This window comes from Siniperca chuatsi, linkage group LG19, assembly GCF_020085105.1.
Source record: "Siniperca chuatsi isolate FFG_IHB_CAS linkage group LG19, ASM2008510v1, whole genome shotgun sequence".
NCBI lineage: Eukaryota > Metazoa > Chordata > Actinopteri > Centrarchiformes > Sinipercidae > Siniperca > Siniperca chuatsi.
In genome coordinates, this window is record NC_058060.1 from 27,154,902 (window position 1) to 27,174,196 (window position 19,295).

Consider the following 19,295-nt stretch of genomic DNA (forward strand, 5'->3'; position numbering starts at 1 on the left):
TGTGTGTGTGTGTGTGTGTGTCAGCAGTAGGAGGTTCAGACAGTAGTCTCTCTGTCTGGACTACACGGCTCTGCAAACACCTACACACACCAATAAACACACACACACAGCAGGACTAGTCCTCTAAATAACAAACGTCTGCAGCTCCTGTATCTTTATGAACAGAAGTCTGAAGCAGAACATGAACCGGAGTCTGAACAACAAACAAGTTTGTTTCTTTGTTCTGAACATTTGTGACAAAACTGTCATAAGAAAAATACTCTGACTCTATTTACAGAGAAACCTCATCAGTGAAAGAGTCTTAATATCTTCCAGTTCGAGCATGAATCCCTTGAAAAGCAAATTTTTTCATTAATTTTATATTTTTTGTTCCATTTATTTATTTAGTAGTTCTTATTTTATTCTTTTTCCTTTTATGAAGTTTTTTATTTTAGGTATTTTATTTAATTTATTATTTAATATATTTGTTTTATTTTTTGTAGTTTTTTATTTTTTACAAATTTTTTATTTTAGTTTTAGGTCTTAATAATTAACTTAATCATTTTCATTGATTTATTTTTCATAGTTTTCTTTTTTCTTTTTAACAATTTTGTTTTATTTAATCATTCTATTCATTCATTTATTAATTTTTTGTCATTGTTTTTATATTTATAATATATTTTTCTCTCTGATGCTTAAAGAGAAACATGTTTCACTTCTTTACTCTTTAAAAACAATAAAGAAAAAAATATCCTTTCTTGTAAAATGATAAATTACTGAAGAGTCTGTGTGACTTACTTATTACTTATATGATTACATTGTATTATTATACCGTACATACTTACCATCAACCGGTAAATCCACTTTGTACTTTACACTTATTTTAATTTTATACTTTATATCCACTTTGTACTTAATTTATCTTGCCTGTATTATAGTGTATTATATTTTGATTTGCTTAGTGCTTCTAGTCCTGTGTGCACTGACGTGATTGAGCTGCTGTAACAAAAGAGTTTCCCTCTGGGATCAATTAAGTATTTCTGATTCTGACTAATCATGAACACAAACGGTCTCTCTGTCTGTCTGCATCAGTCTGACAGGAAGTGATGTGGGCTCGGCAGTGAGACAGGTGTTTCCAGATGTTGGTGTGCTAGTCGTCGGTCTGCTGACCTGGAGGCTGATCGTAAGACTGAACGCCGACACACACACGCAGGTAACACGCGCATGCATGCACACACACACACACACACACACACTAATGAAGCTGGTGTAACCTTGTTAAGTCGTCTCCTCTTGTTTCTTAACGAGGTTTCCTGTCTATTAGTGTGTAACTCAGTAAGCTATTTATTAACTGTAACCTCGTTAAGTGACTGTGCACACACACACACACACACACACACACACACACACTATAATGACTATGTTTCAGGTTCAATCAGTTTATTAGTCGTCTTGTCGGGGCCTGTTTGTTAACATGAAACCAGACCAGCAGACAGCAGCAGTGATGGACCGTTACGACACCATTTCTCCTCCTCCTCCTCTTCACTGTCACTCCAACAAACCAGTTTGTCCAGCTGGAGGACAATGATGTCCACAGTTGGAGAAACAGAAACACCACCAGTAGAAATAAACCCTTTTCAGACATGAAATCTGTAACATTTCGGTCTTCATTTATCTGTTAAAGTGAAGCTTTGTGTCATTCAGACAAATGAGACTTTTACATTAAAGTTCCTCACAGCTTCATTTGGACATGACAAAACATTTACAGAAAGAGAGAGAACAGTGGTGAGTCAAAAATGTGATATGAAGGAAGAAGAGTGTTTTCTCTCTCAGGCTGCATCACTGTTGGATTCAAAACTTATTTTACTGTTGAAACTTTAATTAATGACCATCGCCTCCTCTTCTCACAGTGAATCCATTGATATATTTTCACATCAGTTTCATCATTGAACTTTATTACAGAGTGAATTCTGCTTCCTGTTTTATAATATCTGTTTAATTCATGGCATGGATGGACATTATGCCATGAAGAGTGCTTGTGGATATATTTTCATAAAACCATGGATTATGAATAAAATGCAGAGAGGAGCTACCTATGTTGTAAGCTACCGGACCATCCCCTATAGTTTGCATGCATTTTGAACACATTTCACCACAAGATCCACTCATCAATTCCCACAAGATGTAATGAGAATATTATGGATGCTAACATTAACCGACTACCACTTATTGGCAGTCTCATCTAACCAGACTAACCGGTCCCATATTCTCTTGATTGGATGGTGGAGATGATGTAGGTGGTGTTACCAGAGGTGGTGTGATGGGTTGGTACCTCTCTGTACATGTTTCACCTGCTGCTGTCTGTTACTATGACATAATTCACTTCAGACTGTCATGTTGAAACAGAAATGTTTCAGACTGACATCAGAACATTTATATAAAAGTGACATCAGCACTTATTCAGACATGAGCCTGACATGTTAGATTACCATCAGATTCATGGAAAGAACTGTGGGCAGCTTTGGCCTAGTGGTAGAGCGGGTTGTCCACCAATCGGAAGGCTTCCCCCAGCCCACATGTCGAAGTGTCCTTGGGCTAGACTTTGAAGCCCAAATTGCTCCCAAGGGCTGTGCCTTCGGTGTGTGAGTGTGAATGATTAATTTGTTTCTTTGTACTTCTAAGCAGTTCTGCCATCAGTGTATGAATGTGTGTGAATGGGGTGAATGCGATATGCAGTGTGTGAAGAACTTTGAGTGGTCTACTAGAAAGACTAGAAAGGCGCTATACAAGTACAGTCCATTTACTGTTTACCATTTAGCTGCAGGTCTGAAAGAGGCTGTAGAGAGAAAAACTGTTTTTCAGCCTCAGCAGGAGGAGGAGCAGCAGGAGGACCTCACATTTGAGGAGGACTCTGTGCTTGGAGAGGAGGAAGAAGAGGAGGAGGAAGGCAGCAGAAACAGGGTTCTGGTTGAACTGGAGTTACTGGTTTGTAAAATCAGGCAGATGGTGGGAAACATGACGACAACTGGAGGAAAAGTCCTGCTGACGGCTCTACTGGGACTCACAGGTAAGAAAACTGACAGGTAATGGGTAGAATCCAGTAGAGTTCTTTCAGGTAACCATTTACCCATCTATTCTGCACACCTTTTCTGGGTTTAGTTCGCTGTGACAGCAGGCGGCTACATGAGCATGTCCTCAGCTCCTCCTGGAGGATCCTGAGGTGTTTCCAGACCAGATACGTTATGTAATCACTCCAGGTTGTTTTGGTCTGACCCCGAGGTCTCCTCCTCCAAGTTAGATGTGCCCCGAATACCTCTACAGGGAGTCGTCCAGGAGGTGTTCAAATCAGATGCTGAACCACCTCAGCTGACTCCTGTCTACATGAAGGAGCAGTGGTTATCCAATGAGCTCCTCATCTTGTCTCTGAGGTCAGGTTCAGACCGACTTTGAAGCTCATTGATTTGAATGAGGCCAGTCTGGTAAGATGGCAGAGGTGCCAACACAAAAGGCTACGGCAAAGCAACGCAAAAACAAACAGAACCACATCATCTGCAAAGAGCAGAGATGCAATCCTGAGGTCACCATGCCGTCACTCTCCACACCTTGACTGCAGCTTCAGATTCTGTTCATGAAAATCACAAACTGAATCTGTGACAGGAACAACCCTGAAGAGGTTCTGAGGTTCAACAATCTCCTTTCACAGTCTCCTTTCAGCAGCCTGACAGAAACTTTCCCAGGGAGGCTGGGCAGTGTGACATCCCGATAGTTGGAGCTCACCCTTCAGTCCCCCTTTTTTAAAAATATGAACCACCACCCCTGTCTGCCACTCCACAGGTTCTGTCTTCACAAGACAATGAAGAATCGACCAAGAATCACCTCAGCACATAGCATGCATATATATTATGATTATTATGGTAATCCATAATCAGTGACATCATCAACAGAGTTCATCGCAATCAATGAACACTAGAAAAAGTTAGGAGAATACATCAACACTTCTATCCATATATTTTTGGCACCATAAAGACTACATATGTCTCAATAAAATATTTTAAAGTAAAGGCTGCAATAAAACACATGGGCCTGTATTTGTTTAGCCATTACAAAAAGGTATAGTTACGGGCCAAAGCCTGTACTAACAAGCCGTACATATATGAGAAATGCTTTGGTTGCCAATAAACAAAGAAAAGGATGCACACCTTACCTGCCACATGTGGGCTTAGCTAGCTTTCAGTTGCTTCACTCGTTTCCTGCAGTGTCGTTCACTCAACTGTGTGGTCAGGTGAGCTCGATCAGGTCCTCTTCTTGTGTTAATGTGCACTGAGCTCAGATGGTTTTAGTTAATTTAGGTTAGAAAAAAGACGCAGACAAACTAAACAAACACATAGTTATTGTTCATCAACGTCTCCACAGCACGCCATTCTCTTCTTCAGGTACCGTCACTTTGTTTCCTGTATACAAATATTTTATATTTATAAAGTGTCTTGAAGCTCGTCGAGTGTCCTGAAACTCGTGAAGTGTCCTGAAGCTTGTGAATTGACACTTCAGCTCAAACTGTTCCTGATGGTCAGACCAGCAGCTTGAATAATAGCTCACCTCCATCAGTGTGTGAATGAGAGGAAGACTGTATAGGATGTTGGTTCTACTGGACCTGAAGGAGGAGGTGTTGCTTGCTGAAGAGAAACTAATCTCTCCCCTCTCCTCCTCCTCTCTTCTCCCCATCCAGGTATCATCTTCCCCTCTCTCTCCTCCCTCCTCTACCTCCTCTGTTTTCAGGTGTTGTGTACCTGGTGGGCGTGGTCAGGTAAGGTCCCGCCCCTCCTCTTCAGGTGTGTGTCTGTGATGTCACTGCTCTACTCCTCCTGCCACTTCCTGGTCCTCTACTGCTACCAGCTGCCCTCACTGCAGGAGGCGTGGCTTCCCAACCGCACCTCCGCCAGGTAACACACCTCCACCATAACACACCTCCGCCAGGTAATACACTTGCATTATTTAACACATCTCCATACAGGTAACACAAGAGGTAGAGAAGGAAAGGAGGATATAAAGAAAGAAAGGAGGTGGTAGAGAAGGAAAGAGTTATAGAAGGAGAGGATGATAGATGTCGAGAAAGGATTGAACAGTAGAGGAGGAGGAGACAGTGGGAGGAGTAACTTTGAGGCTTTTGGATTATAATTACAGGTTCATGTAAACACCGACTCTCTTCATAACCCATGTTTCTGTAAACCAACAGTTAGTGTCTGACGTTAGGAAACAGCAGGTTTGGGGTCACTCATCAGCGTGATTCTGCTACCCCCTGCTGGTTCTCTCACTGTATCTGTCAGTTTCTGTCACACTGAATGACAACAGTGTAAATGCCACAGTGGTATTGATAACTGATGGACATACTGAGTTTCTATTACCAAATTAAATTATGCTACAGAGCACATCAGATCTTTTCTGTATTAAAAACTGGATTTAGAATTTGGTAGTTTGGTGATATCAATTCTGATATAAATTGATGACATCATGCAGATTAATCTAAATCCATATAATGAAGTGTCAAGTGTGACATGGAGTAGGACCTCCTCTCAGCTGTTAGACATGTACTGTAAGTAGACATGTATGTATATTAGTATGTAGTGGGTATACATAGTAGAATGTATACTGTATTTATTATAATGTTTGAATGTTCTTCTTTTCTTTTGTTGTTCTACTGGTCCACTGGTTCAGGCGGGTTCCTCCACATGTAAAGTCTGTTAATGTGTTTTGTGGACTGTACTGCCTCCTGATATGATGATTGATTGATTGATTCTCTGCAGTGTGTTTGGTCTGGTCTCGGTGGTCTCGGTGGACTGTGCTGCTCCCTGGAGGCTACAGGTGAACTCTGAGCTCAGCTGGTTTCACTTCAGCAGTCCTCTGATGCTGCTGTTACTCTACAACACTGTGGCCAGTCTGTGGAGAAACCAGGTGATGTCACTCAACACATGATGACATCATACAGCATGATGACAACACATGATGACATGTTAAAAATGTATTAAAAAAATATATCACTACGCACATGATGTCAGAATACAACAGTTATAATGTCTGTATATGATTTCATCTAGTCATGATGTCACAGTATACCATTACGTCACGTGACGTCGCTGCATGATGTCATGATTAGAAAAAGAAGGAAATAAGGAGTCTGAGAAGGAAGCTAGGAGGTATAGAAGGAAACAAGGAAGAGAAGGAAGCTAAGAGGTAGAGAAAGAAACAAGGAGGGATACAAGGAAACTAAAACTCTCCATAAGTGACTGTTAAATTGTGACATCTGCATTTTAGTGTACAACAGTTATGATGTCACTGTATGATGTCATGATATGTTTCTTCAGCTGATCAACGGTGATGGGGGGCAGGGCGTAGTTACTGTGGAGTCAGCAGTCAGCGGGAGCTGTGACATCATCACTGCCACCAGCAACCTGAGTGATGAGGTCAGCGGTGACATCACAGCGGAGAGGCGGAGAGAGCTGTGGAGGAGAGCTCATGATCGTCCTGAGTGTAGAAACGTACAGAAACACAAAATATCCTTCTGTCATCTCCGAATATTATTATATATTTTCATTTAATTTATTATTTATTTTAATTAATAATCAGATTTCAGTGAATTTGTTTAATGTTGTAGTTAAAAGTGAAGGCTGTAGTGGTCAGTAAACCTGTCTGCTTCTAGGCGCTGGTGTCATCTGATAATGACAGTCCCTCTGACTCGTTTGCCCCGCCCACCCAGAGTACAGCCCTGGGATTGGATGTTTACTCTACACCTCACTACTCTCTCAGCCAATCAGGTGAGTTTGTGGTTTGAATCCCTCTTCAGTCTGAATAACCTGAAAAGGTCTCACTCCTCCTGGTTTATCAGGATACTTTAGACAAGTATCCCAACATGCATTTCACATCTACCAGCAGAGATGGTGGAGATTTTGAGTCGGACTCACAGCTGATGTAGTTTTCATCCTTCAGCTGTTTTTTATGTCACTTTATTAGGTTTTGATATTTTTATAAGTAACCGTTTAAATATTGAATATGTGGTCAGTTCCGTAGAGCTATTAGCAGTGATGAACTGAGCACTTCCTATCCACGCTTTGAGAACTACACAAGGCCCAGGACCCCTGCTCACTAGTAAAATCCTTTAAAAAGGATTGATCCACACAAGGAGCCTGAATCTGATGGCATCCCTGGCTGAACTCTCAAGGTGTGCGCAGATCAACTGGCAGATGTCTTCAGACATTTTCAATCTCTCTCTGCTTCAGTCTGTAGTTTCAATATGTTTCAAGAAGTCCACCATTGTCCCTGTCCTGGAAAACACTAAAGCCCTCTGCCTTAAAGACTACCACCCAGTAGCATTCACCTCCACCATCTTGAAGTGCATTGAGCTCTTAGTCAAAGGCTGACACGACTGTCATCAGCCTGATCACCGATGAGATGGTCTACAGAGAGTAGGTCAGAGCCCTGACATCTTTGTGCCAGTACAACAACCTCCATCTTAACGTCACGAAAACAAAGGAGCTGATAGTGGACTACAGGAAGCGACAGAGAGAAGAACACGCCCCCATTACCATTAACGGAACTATGGTATAGAGAGTCAGCAGCTTCAGGTTTCTCAGGTTCACATAGGCGAGGACCTGACCTGGACCCACCACACCAACACCATCACAAAGACAGCAAGACAACGGATCTTCTTTCTCCGCAGGCTGAGGAGGCTCAACATGGACTCCAGGGTACTTCTACAGGTGCACCACTGAGAGTCTCCTGACTGGCTGCTTTGCCACCTGATATCAGAATCAGAAATACTTTATTGATCCCCGAGGGGAAACTCTAAGAAAAAGGAAAGCTAAAAGTTAGAAAAAGTAAGACGACGAGACAAAGCTACGGCAACAGGCAGCATGCACGTTGGCACATGCGCAGTTGCACCGCCCTCAACTGTAACGCTCTACAGATGGTGGTGAAAACTGCTCAGCACATCGCCAGGACAGAGCTGCCATCCATGGAGGACCTCTACACCCATCCAACAGGATCATCAGAGACCCTAACTGCCCCAGCCACAAACTGTTCTACCTGCTGATCCGGCAGACTGTCCCGCACCACCAGGTTCAGGGACAGCTTCATCCTGCAGGCCGTGAGACTGTTGAACTCTTTAGCTCTCGAGCTCCTCACTGTCACTACTGACACATCAGTGTTGTACTGATACGTCACTTTACACTTTATACTACTGCCATACTTGGTACTGTGCATACATATTCTAATGCATTGGCTCCACCTGCTTATTTACCTAGGTTACTTACTCTTCACTTCCCCAGGCCCCTTCATTGCCATTCCCTACCTGTCCACCAGATGCCCTCAGACTTCTTCTCCTGTCCCAGTCACCTCACGCCCACATTCAGCCACTCCCTCCTGCCCCGCAATAACCCCTTTCAGCCATTCCCTTCATCTGACCTTCTCTGCCCACCTGTGGAAAACAGTGTGATGTCAGCAGCTCTTTGGCTGCGATGTCTCTGTAGAGTTTGAAACAGAAGATTAAATAACTTTCGGAAGATAAAAGTTGGTGTCAGAGTGTAAATCTAATATTTAGTAAAGTGAAGCTTTTTTTTTTTTTTTTACTGGACAGTTTAACCATACTAATCAGGCTGATTATTTTATATATATATATATATATATATATATATGAAAACAGAGGCAGTCTGTATAAGATTTATTTTTATTACACGTCAGATAACAGATAATGTAACATATCTTCTGATTAAGACAGTGTAGTCCTTCATTCGTCCAGGAGTGTTCTATCGTAGAAAAGGTTTCAGTCGTAGTTATCTGGACACTGTTTTCAGAATCAAGATGTTTCAAAAGTCTATCACAGTGTATTAGCACCTTGGTCACGCCAATCATATGCTAATCAGGTACTTAACAGTGATGAGGGAGGTGCAGCCAGAAAACAATAGGCCTGATTACTGGGCCACCATGGAAACAATTAGGTCAGTTTCAGGTGAAACTAGCTAATCAACAGATACTCAGGTAGACTCCTTCCTGAGGGCGGGGCTTATGTAACACAGAGTAGCTTAAATTTCTGAGTTCCCGTTCCATTTTTTCACAATTGAGAATGACTTTTGGATGGGAGCCGAAACGTCTTGATTCTGAAAACAGTGTCCAGATGACCACGACTGAAACCTTTTCTACGATATCTTCTGATTGCATCTCTGTCAGTGAGGTTATTTTGTTCTTCAGAAAGGGTTTGATGATGTCACAGTACAGTCAGGTACAGGTGTGTCGAAGCTGACCTAATGTCTCAGTTACAAACTGATTTTCCTCCAGACTTCACGAGTCTGTGGTCTGTGACCATGGTTTTATTCTGTTCTACTGTGTTTGATGCTGCAGATACGTTGGAGACGTGTGTTTTTGAAGGAGACAGATGGGAGGATGATGATGAAGATGAGGTGAGGAGGAGAGAGGAGGGAGTCAGCGCTGCCTCCATGGCATTCAGCTTCCTCCTCAAACAGAGTTACATCTGTGCTCTGATCGCCATGATGGCCTGGTCCATCACATACGTTTCCTGGCTGACATGTGTCCTGCTGTTGTGGTCGTGTGTCCTCTGGATGATGCGAGAGCGTCGCCGGTACACGCTGATGTCATCGCCCTGGCTGGTTGCCTATGGCAACCTGCTGGTCATCCTGCAGTACGTCTACAGCTTCCCCTCCATCCAGGAAGTCCCCGGACTGTTTCCAAGAAAAGATGATCCCTGCAGGGAGCTTGCTTCAAAGGTACTACTACTACTTATGCTACTACTACTATGACTACTACTAATACTACTGCTACTACCACTAATACTGCTACTGCTACAAGTATTCTTACAACTACTATTCCCGAGAAAAGATGATCCATGCAGGGAGCTCGCCTCAAAGGTACTACTACTAATACTGCTACTACTATTATGACTACTAGTACAACTTCTACTCATTACTGCTAATACCACTAATACTGCTGCTACTGCTTTTGTGTAATTATTAAACTGATTGTGTTTAAACTCAACAGAGTGTTTAATCTGATTATAAGATTGTGTTGTTATTGTTGCAGTTATTGTGTCTGTTGAGCTTCTGGCTGCTGCTGCGTCAGGCACTGACTGAGAAGAGAGACAGACAGAAAGACAGAGAGACAGACACACAACTGTCTATCATCACCGTCTACATGGAAGGTAACACCTGTCTCACTGACCAGTCACCTGTCTGTCTGATGGTCACCTGTCTCACTGACTGATCACCTGTCTGTTGTTTTGTGCCCTCCAGAGGAGCCAGAGGAGCCAGAGGAGCCAGAGGAGCAGAGGGCAGATGAGGATCTGCAGAAGATGAAGGAGGAGGTGTCGTACGAGGAGGTGCTGCTCCTGCAGAGAGAAGGAGGGGTTAAGATGGAGGCTCTGGTTGCCGTGGTTACCAGGATGTTTGTTAAATACTGGATCTACGTCTGTGGAACGATGTTCTTCTTTGTTAGTTTTGAGGGGAAAATTGTCCTCTACAAAGTCATCTACATGGTTATGTTCCTCTGCTGCGTCGCCCTCTACCAGGTAATAATGCAATTACTACAAGTACATCTACTGTATTTACTACTATTGTATGTACTGCTGGTTCCTCTGCTGCATCGCTCTTTACCAAGTAATACGGCAAGTACTGTATGCTCCTACTACATGTACAATTAGTACTACCCCATAGAGACGTAGACTTTAGACCTGGTCTTGAGTCAGATTTAGAGTTTTGAAATTCAGGACATGAGCTCATCAGCTGTGACTTGATGTACTTTGAATCTTATACTCAGTAGGATTTGAGAGGGGATGCTATCCCCTTTGTTAACCTGCCATTCCCCGTCTCTATCCCCTAGTAGCAGAGAAAGTACAGGGGAAGAGGGGTTGTTTAGTTGAATATGTTAGTCTAGTCTGCCTGACTTATTGCTCCTTTATCTGACTGAGGTTTGTGCAAGTTAGAATCTATGACCCCCGACTACGGCTCTGAAATATCAATAGCTGAAGTGGTGAAGTAGCAGACAGACTTTTTCTGTGAGCCCCACCCTTCTGTCAGTTTTGATTTGGATCTATAATATTCTCTAAACTATATAGCTGTGGGGTTCGCTAGTTGAGGGTGATACTACTTATACTACTACTATTACTGTACTACTTTGAATCGTCCAATCCTGTGTATGAATTGTGGTGGTGGGCGGGGCTACTCTTTGGTTTGTATGGCTGTTTGGAATGATGAGGTGTCAGATTGTTCTAGAAAACACAGAAGAGATTGATGAAGGTGATGTGACCTGATTTACAGCATCTACCTGTGCCTCTCTGTAGTTGAACTACGAGCGTTGGCGTGCCTTGCTCAGGGGTTTCTGGGTAGCCGTGGTGGTTTACTCCATGCTGGTTCTCATACTGGTTTACACCTTCCAGTTCCCCTCATCCTCCCACACCTGGAGCTACTACACTGGACTCAGCACTCACAGGTACACACAGATTCCAACAGGTACACTCAAGTACACATAGGTACATACAGATACACAGGTACATACTGTCTCTTATATCTCTATTCAATTAAATTACATTTTATTTATATAGTGCCAATTCATAACAGAAGTTATCTCATTGCACTTTTCCTTTACAGCAGGTCTAGACCATACTCTTTATAATTAATATTTACAGAGACCCAACAAATCCCACAGAGAGAGAGACAGAGAGAATGCAAATTCCACATAGAGATATAAAATAATAGTAATGTGATGGTAGTGGTAATTTTAATAAAATAATAACAATAGGAATGATAGTGATAGGAATAATAATGATGATAGTAGTAATAAGACTAATAATAATAATTGTAGCAGCGTTCGTCGAGCAGGGGGACAGCAGGTGGCCCGCAATCATAGATCCAGACTCTGCAGCTCTGGAGGCAGAAATACCTGCTGAAAGCGACAGAAGGAGAGAGGAGAGAAACGAGAAAGCACAGAACTACGGGAGAGAGAAGATGTTGAGTCAGTAACATGCAGTAATAGGATAAAAATACATACAGATGGAGAGGGAGAGAAGGAGAGAAGAAAGAGGTGCATCATGGGAAGTCTCCTGGCAGTCTAGGCCTATAGCAGCATAACGAAGGGACGGTTCAGGTCTCACCTGAGCCAGCCCTAACTAAAAGCTTTATCAAAGAGGAAAGTGTTAAGCCTACTCTTAAATGTGGAGATGGTGTCTGCCTCCCGAACCCAAACTGGGACCTGGTTCCACAGGAGAGGAGCTTGATAGTGGAAGGCTCTGGCTCCCATTCTACTTTTGGAGACTCTAGGAACTACAAGTAACCCTGCATCCTGGGAGCGCAGTGTCCTAGTCCGGTAATAAGATATTATGAGCTCTTTAAGATATGATGGTGCCTGACCATTAAGAGCTTTGTAGGTGAGTAGAAGGATTTTAAATTCTATTCTGGATTTTACAGGGAGCAAGTGCAGAGAAGCTAATATTGGAGAAATATTTCCTAGTTCTTGTCAGTACACGTACCGCAGCATTCTGGATCAACTGGAGAGTCTTAAGGGACTTATTCGGCCAGCCTGATAATAAGGAATTGCAGTAATCCAGCCTAGAAGTAACAAATGCATGGACTAGTTTTTCTATATCATTTTGAGACAGGATGTGCCAGATTTTTTGCATTGTTACGTAGATTAAAGAAGTTGTTTTATGTGGGAGTTAAAGGATAAATCCTGATCAAAGATAAGTCTGAGGTTCCTTACGGTGGTGCTGGAGAGTTTAACATCAGAAAATTGCAGGTCATCCCGGTTTTTATGTCCTTAAGGTATGCTTGAAGTTTAGCTAATCGATTAGTTTCATCTGGCTTCAATAGATAATAATTGGGAATCATCCGGGTTTATGGAGTGTTTGCTAATAATACCAGTGTTGTCTCTGTGCTATGATACACTCTAAATACTGACTGAAATAAACTATTGTTATGTAGAAAGTCACACAACTGATTGGCGACTGCTTTCTCAAGGATCTTAGAGAGAAAGGGGAGGTTAGATAGATAGTTCTATAGTTGGCTAAAACCCCTGGATCAAGAGTGGGCTTTTTAAGAAGAGGTTTAATTACAGCTATTTTAAAAGACTGTGATACATAGCCTGTTAATAAAGATAGAAGTGCTAACTAAGGTTAAAACGTCTTTAAGCAGCCTAGTTGGAATGGGGTCTAAGAGACTGGTTAATGGCTTAAATGAAGAAATCATTGAAGTTAGTTGACGAAGGTCGATAAGAGAAGGCAGTCAAAATATATATCAGGTTTTACAGCTGTTTCTAAAGTTCCTGTGTTTGAAGATAAATCAGTACTGGTTGAAGGCAGGATGTGATGAATTTTGTCTCTAATAGTTAAAATTTTATCATTAAAGAAGCTAATGAAGTCATTACTAGTGACGGCTATAGGAATAAATGGCTCAGTAAAGCTGTGACGCTCTGTCAGCCTGGCTACAGTGCTGAAAAGAAACCTGGGGTTGTTCTTATTTTCCTCTATTAATGATGAGTAATAGGTTGCTCTGGCATTACTGTGGCTTTCCTATATGTTTTAAGACTATCTTGCCAAACTAAACGAGATTCTTCCAGCTTGTTGGAACGCCATTTGCTTTCAAGTTCTTGCAATGTTTGCTTTAATTTGCGGGTTTGGTGGTTATACCATGGAGCTAACCTTCTTTGTTTTATTATCTTCTTTTGTAGAGGTGCGATAGAATCGAGTGTCGTTCGCAGTGAGCCTGCAGCACTATCAACTAGATGGTCAATTTGGGAGGGACTGAAATTAGCATAGGAGTTCTTTGTCATATTGAGACATGGCATTGAATTAAATGCAGATGGAATCACTTCCTTAAATTTAGCTACAGCACTGTCAGATCTAGTGTAGAAGTTTTTGCCTAATGGCGAGTACTCCAGTAATAGGAGTTCAAAAGTTATTAAATAATGGTCAGATAAAAAAGGATTTTGTGGAAAGACTAGTAAATGTTAAATTTCAGTGCCATATACCAGAACAAGTTAGAGGGTGTGGTCAAAACAATGAGTGGGTTTATGTACACTCTAACAGAAGCCAATCAAATCTAATAATGAGATAAATGCAGTACTAAGGCTATCATTATTAATGTCCACATGAATATTAAAATCACCTACAATAATTACTTTATCCGTTTTAAGGACTAAACTTGATAAAAACTCTGAGAATTCAGATAAAAATTCAGAATAAGGACCAGGAGCGCGGTACACTATAACAAATAGAATTGGCTGTCATGTTTTCCAGGTTGGGTGTGAAAGACTAAGAACAAGGCTTTCGAATGAGTTATAATTTAGTTTAGGTTTAGGGTTGATTAATAGGCTTGAGTCGAAGATGGCTGCAACTCCACCTCCTCGGCCGGTACCTCGAGGAATGTGAGTATTAATATGACTGGGCGGAGTGGATTCATTTACGCTAACAAATTCTTCATGACCCAGCCAGGTTTCAGTGAGACAGAATAAGTCAATATGATACTCTAATATTAAATCGTTCACTAGTATTTATACTATTACTATATACTATTTTGTTGTGCTATTTCAGCGTTTTTGTTTGGGTTTTTATGTATAACTCCTCTTCTGATAACTTTTGATTTGATTAATTTAAGTGGTCGGGTGGCAGACACCGTCACTAAGGAGTTTTGGGTGGGTAACTGCTCTGGAAGCACAGAGAAGGATGTAGGACTGCAACTCTGCCTCCTGGTGAACCGTGGACTTTTGCTTAGGACTATGCTTCCTTCAGACAGTCACCCAGCCACCCTGGTGTGCTCTGGGGGACAGCAAACAGGAGCTACCTCTGATTGGTCCACACCGGCTCCTGAGGGCTGGCTAACTACAGCAGATAACGATGGAGTTCCCATGGTGCGGAACCGTGTTTCCAATTTACCAAGCCTCGCCTTTAACACTACAAATAAACTACATTTATTACATGTACCATTATCACTAAAGGAGGCAGAGGAATAGCTAAATTTGACACACCGAGCAAGAGAGAGCAAGAGAGAGGGAGAGAGAGAAGCCATCGCTACCTGGTAAGGTAAAGAACAGTAGCTAGCAAAACTGAATTGCGTGTAAACTGTGGGATTAGTGAGAAAGTCGCCAAAAGGAGAGAGCTATGAGTGCTTGAGCAGAACTAGTGTACGTTTAAATGTATAGCAGATAGTTAGTCACTGTAATAATCGAACAAAATTAACTGGGATGAGCTAGAGCAGCAAAAATACACTACCAATAACTCCGGTGACCGGAAATAAGACAATATGCTTAGCACATCAGCACGTCAGTCCAAGTCCTAGTCCAAGTTCTATTGTGTCCTTTTCTCTCCAGGTTGGAGGATGTTGGTTTGGAGAAGTTCTCAGTTCCTGTTCTCTTCACTAAGATCTTCATCCCTGCTGCGTTTCTATTGGTACTCACTCAAACACGAACATCAGACAGTTCAGTCCATCATGTTCAATGTTATGATGTTTCCCTTTTTCTCTTCTTCTCTGAACACTTTGTTCAGTAAAAGTTGATTCTAAACGTTGTTCTGCAGGTGTGTATTGTGCAGCTGCATTACTTCCACGAGCCGTTCCTGCAGCTGACTGACCTGAAGACTGTGGTGGACACACACAACAGCACCATCACCAGGTAACACACACACACACATCTACCTGCAGCTCAGAGGTCAGAGGTCACAGATAAGCTGGAACAAAGCCCTTAACATCTGACCTCCTTCTGTGTTAGTAAGTGTCCAGCTCTCCTAATTCTGTCTGTCCAATCAAAGCTCTAAGACAACTGGACAAACTGATCAAAAGGAATCAGTTTCAGGATATTGAGACCTTTGGAAATCCTCAACTAGTCCTCAGACCTCTGCAACTAGTCCCCAGACCTCTGTAACTAGTCCCCAGACCTGTACAACTAGTCCCCAGTCCTCTGCAGTTAGTCACCAGACCTCTGTATTTAGTCACCAGACCTCTACTGCTAGTTCTCAGACCTCTGCAACTAGTTTTTTTAGTTGAGAGCTTACTGTGGCTCAGCTATCTATACTTGAAGAAGGGTTGACCGTCCCGCCTATCCTGTGCCCCCCGGTCTCTCTCTCTGCAGGTTGGTCCACTCTGATGGCAGTCTGTTCGACCTGTCGGTGGGTGGAGCTCCTCAGCTCCTCCTGGAGGAGGAGAAGTCAGGAGGACAGAGGGAGAGAGAGGAGGAGCCAGAGGAGAAGTGGATAAATGAGGAGGAAAAGGAGGATGAGGAGTACCCCTGTATGTTTGACAAGGAAACCCTGTCTGACAACTTAACAGGTAAACATACTGCATCATCATGATCACACCTTTGAGAGAATAGTTGAGTTTCAAACAGGAAGCAGACTCTTGGGCTGCGATCCAATAGTCAAAACAATTACGTCCTGGGCTGCCCCGGTAGCTCACCTGGTAGATATCGTGCCCCATGTACAAGGCTGATTTCCATAATTTTTGGATTGTGTCACAAGCATAAAATAGGTGCTCTGTTGTTTCTACATTGATGTGGGTCTGCTGTGGTGAAACTATAATGGTGCATCACTCTTCAAAAAGACTCTTCCACCGCAACCCTGGTCTCTCTTCCTCAGTGCTGGTCTCCTGGAGGTTGGTGGTGGATCGTCTCTCTGTTTTGTTCCTGCGCCTCCTCCTGTCCATGCAGCGCCTGCAGCACCTCCTCTGGTGGCTCCTGGAACTACACATTGTCAAGATCGTCTCCTCCTACATCATCTGGGTCTCTGTGAAGGAGGTCAGAGTCTGGTGTCTGATAGACTTTCTACCTGTCTGTCTCTCTGCACGTGTGTTTGTTGAATATGTCGCTCTCTCTCTGCAGGTTTGTGTGTTTAACCTGTCTCTCTCTCTGACCTGTCTGTCTCTCTGCAGGTGTGTGTATTTAACCTGCTGTTCGTGCTGTATGTGGGAGTGGCTCTGCCCTGCAGGGCGTGGCGCCCCCTGCTGTCAGGAGTCTGTACAGTTTGGATCTGTGTGGTGACTGTCTGTAAGATGTTGTACCAACTCAATGTCGTCCAGCCAATCAGATACTCCTCCAACTGCACCATGGTAACCATGGCAACAATATCACACCTGTCTGTCTGTCTGTCTGCATGTCTCTCCGTCTGTCTAAACCAGCCAATCAGGTACTCCTCCACTGTTATACCTGTTTGTCTGTCTGTTTCTAAAATGTTCATCTGTCATCATAAGATAGCGGTTTTCAAAGACTGACATTCTGGGCCCCCCTCAGAAGAAATGGAGACCCCTCCTCCACCCCTGCGCTCTAAGTTTAAGAACTACAGTTTCCATAATGCTTTTGGGGATGTAAACAGGAAGTATAATGTTGCCATAGATTCAGTATATTTGGTGTGGGCTAAAACTTAAGCCCTGTTTTTTTCAAGTTTGTATCTCTGCAGACTGGAGACTTTGAGAGGATGTGGTAACTGCCAATCATTTTTTTTATTTAGCCAATCAGTGGCTTACAGTCCACTGTCAGTTAAAAGCTGATTTCACCAATACGCTGCCTGAACAAGTTATCAATCACTTTTTAATTCAGCAAATCACTTCAAAGTATTATAAGGGGTGAGGTACACAAACAACTCACGCTCAATTGTACCCATAGACTACAGTCTATGATTTTACCAGATAATAGCACGCTAGTCTGCTTATGACTTATCAACTCCTTGATCATAACAAAATATATTAACTTTCACCACTGCTCATTTTAGAAAGGCCACCACAAGAAAACGTGTTCTTTGTTTAGATTATCAAACAAACAATGGATCATATATGTTTATTTCTGACTTTCAGCATTAGCTAGCGAGCCTTCATTTTCCCAGGATCGTGGGATCGGTGGGCGGAGAGAGAAGGATCCAACTGCAGTCCTCGCACTTAGTACTGTGAGCCAATGGGGTTTGTAGTAAGGTTCTGTTGTATGAAGTAGGCTACATAAACTTTCACTTATTTTACCTTAGCAGTCCACCAAAATCTGTTTCTGAACAAATTTGAGATGAGAAATAAGCAATCTAGTTGCTGAATCTTCACTCGTATTAGAAAAGATAATAGTAATAATTAAAAGTTTGTTCGGACTTTCGTGAGGCCAAGGGCACTACTGCCCTTCCGGTTTCCACTGCTTTTCTAGCCTGTTTGCTTGCTACTGTAATTTCCCATAGAAGTTAGCGAGTTAGCTAACATTAGCTTGCAGTTTAATGCATACAGCCTGTGGTAACTCAGCATCTAGCTTACAAAACTTGCAATGTGTGACTTCTAAAATTAGCAGTGGTGAAAGTTACTATACAGTATTCTGTTATGATCAAAAGTTGTCTACTTCCACTTTAAAATGTTCATTAAAAACGTTGCTGTCTGTTGATATTTTGATCCTTTGACTAGAGCTGAAAACGCTGGATCTGAACATTGAGAAACGAGGTAAGTTTGTTTCTTCATGTTGAACCTCCCCCTTCTCCTATGAGAAAGATTGATTGACAGTTATCCCTCCCTTTCAAAGTCTCCGTTCTGCAGAGATACCCTACTCGTTTTTTTAGCCTATATTAGTTTACATTTAGTCAAATTGTCCACATTAAAAGTAGCTGAATCAGCTGTCAGCAGCTCTTGTATGCAGATAGTTACATCTCTCACTGGATTACGTTGATACTGAAGAAAACTTAAGTGTCTTTTTCTCTGATTTCTAAGTGAGGCAAGTTTCATATCAGTCTTGGATTATGGTGAAATGTTATACATGTAGGCTTCAGTTGCAACTCTGAAGCCCTTGGATGCTGTTCATCACTGTGCACTAAGATTCATTACTGGTGATAATTATAATACTCATCATTGTGAGCTGTATGCTAAGGTTGGGTGGCCTTCTGTCTATAAGGCATGATAGACACTGGGTTTTATTTATTTATGAGGCTCTTACTGGTTCTTTACCCCCTTACATTTCTTCATCCTATTTCACTTCCAGTTGGTCTTTTTTGAGTTCATTCATTTGCTTTAAATTTTAATAGCTTTATTTATTCTTAAGGTTTTATCATTTTATAACTTTAAGTTTTTTATCAGTGTTTCTTGTTGCCTAGGATCTTTGGTTGTCTTTATTTTAACTCGGCTATATTGTAAATGAGGTCTCTATCTCAATGTATTTCCGAGTTAAAATAAAGATTGAATTAAAGTGTATTTGTGAATGTTTATTCTCTATGTACATCACAGATAATATCTCGGGAAGTATAAGTCACACTGAATCTAAAAATATATTCATCATGTCTGTATGTTCAGATTTGACTTGAGTTATGAAGGACACTAATTAATCAC

The 19,295-nt window shown here is 42.0% G+C and overlaps 1 protein-coding gene across 1 annotated transcript in view; it reads left to right on the forward strand.

The window, feature by feature from the left end:
- Positions 1 to 19,295, forward strand: part of LOC122866769 (piezo-type mechanosensitive ion channel component 2-like) — a 77,662-nt gene that overhangs the window by 17,985 nt on the left and 40,382 nt on the right. Inside the window, exons 5-19 of the mRNA XM_044176853.1 lie at positions 1,072 to 1,192; positions 2,842 to 3,046; positions 4,706 to 4,919; positions 5,781 to 5,928; positions 6,339 to 6,512; positions 6,674 to 6,788; positions 9,367 to 9,749; positions 10,063 to 10,180; positions 10,272 to 10,546; positions 11,318 to 11,466; positions 15,337 to 15,415; positions 15,542 to 15,636; positions 16,093 to 16,289; positions 16,595 to 16,752; positions 16,887 to 17,063. Coding sequence (XP_044032788.1) covers positions 1,072 to 1,192; positions 2,842 to 3,046; positions 4,706 to 4,919; positions 5,781 to 5,928; positions 6,339 to 6,512; positions 6,674 to 6,788; positions 9,367 to 9,749; positions 10,063 to 10,180; positions 10,272 to 10,546; positions 11,318 to 11,466; positions 15,337 to 15,415; positions 15,542 to 15,636; positions 16,093 to 16,289; positions 16,595 to 16,752; positions 16,887 to 17,063 — 2,608 coding nt within the window. The remainder of the gene's footprint in view (positions 1 to 1,071; positions 1,193 to 2,841; positions 3,047 to 4,705; positions 4,920 to 5,780; positions 5,929 to 6,338; positions 6,513 to 6,673; positions 6,789 to 9,366; positions 9,750 to 10,062; positions 10,181 to 10,271; positions 10,547 to 11,317; positions 11,467 to 15,336; positions 15,416 to 15,541; positions 15,637 to 16,092; positions 16,290 to 16,594; positions 16,753 to 16,886; positions 17,064 to 19,295) is intronic.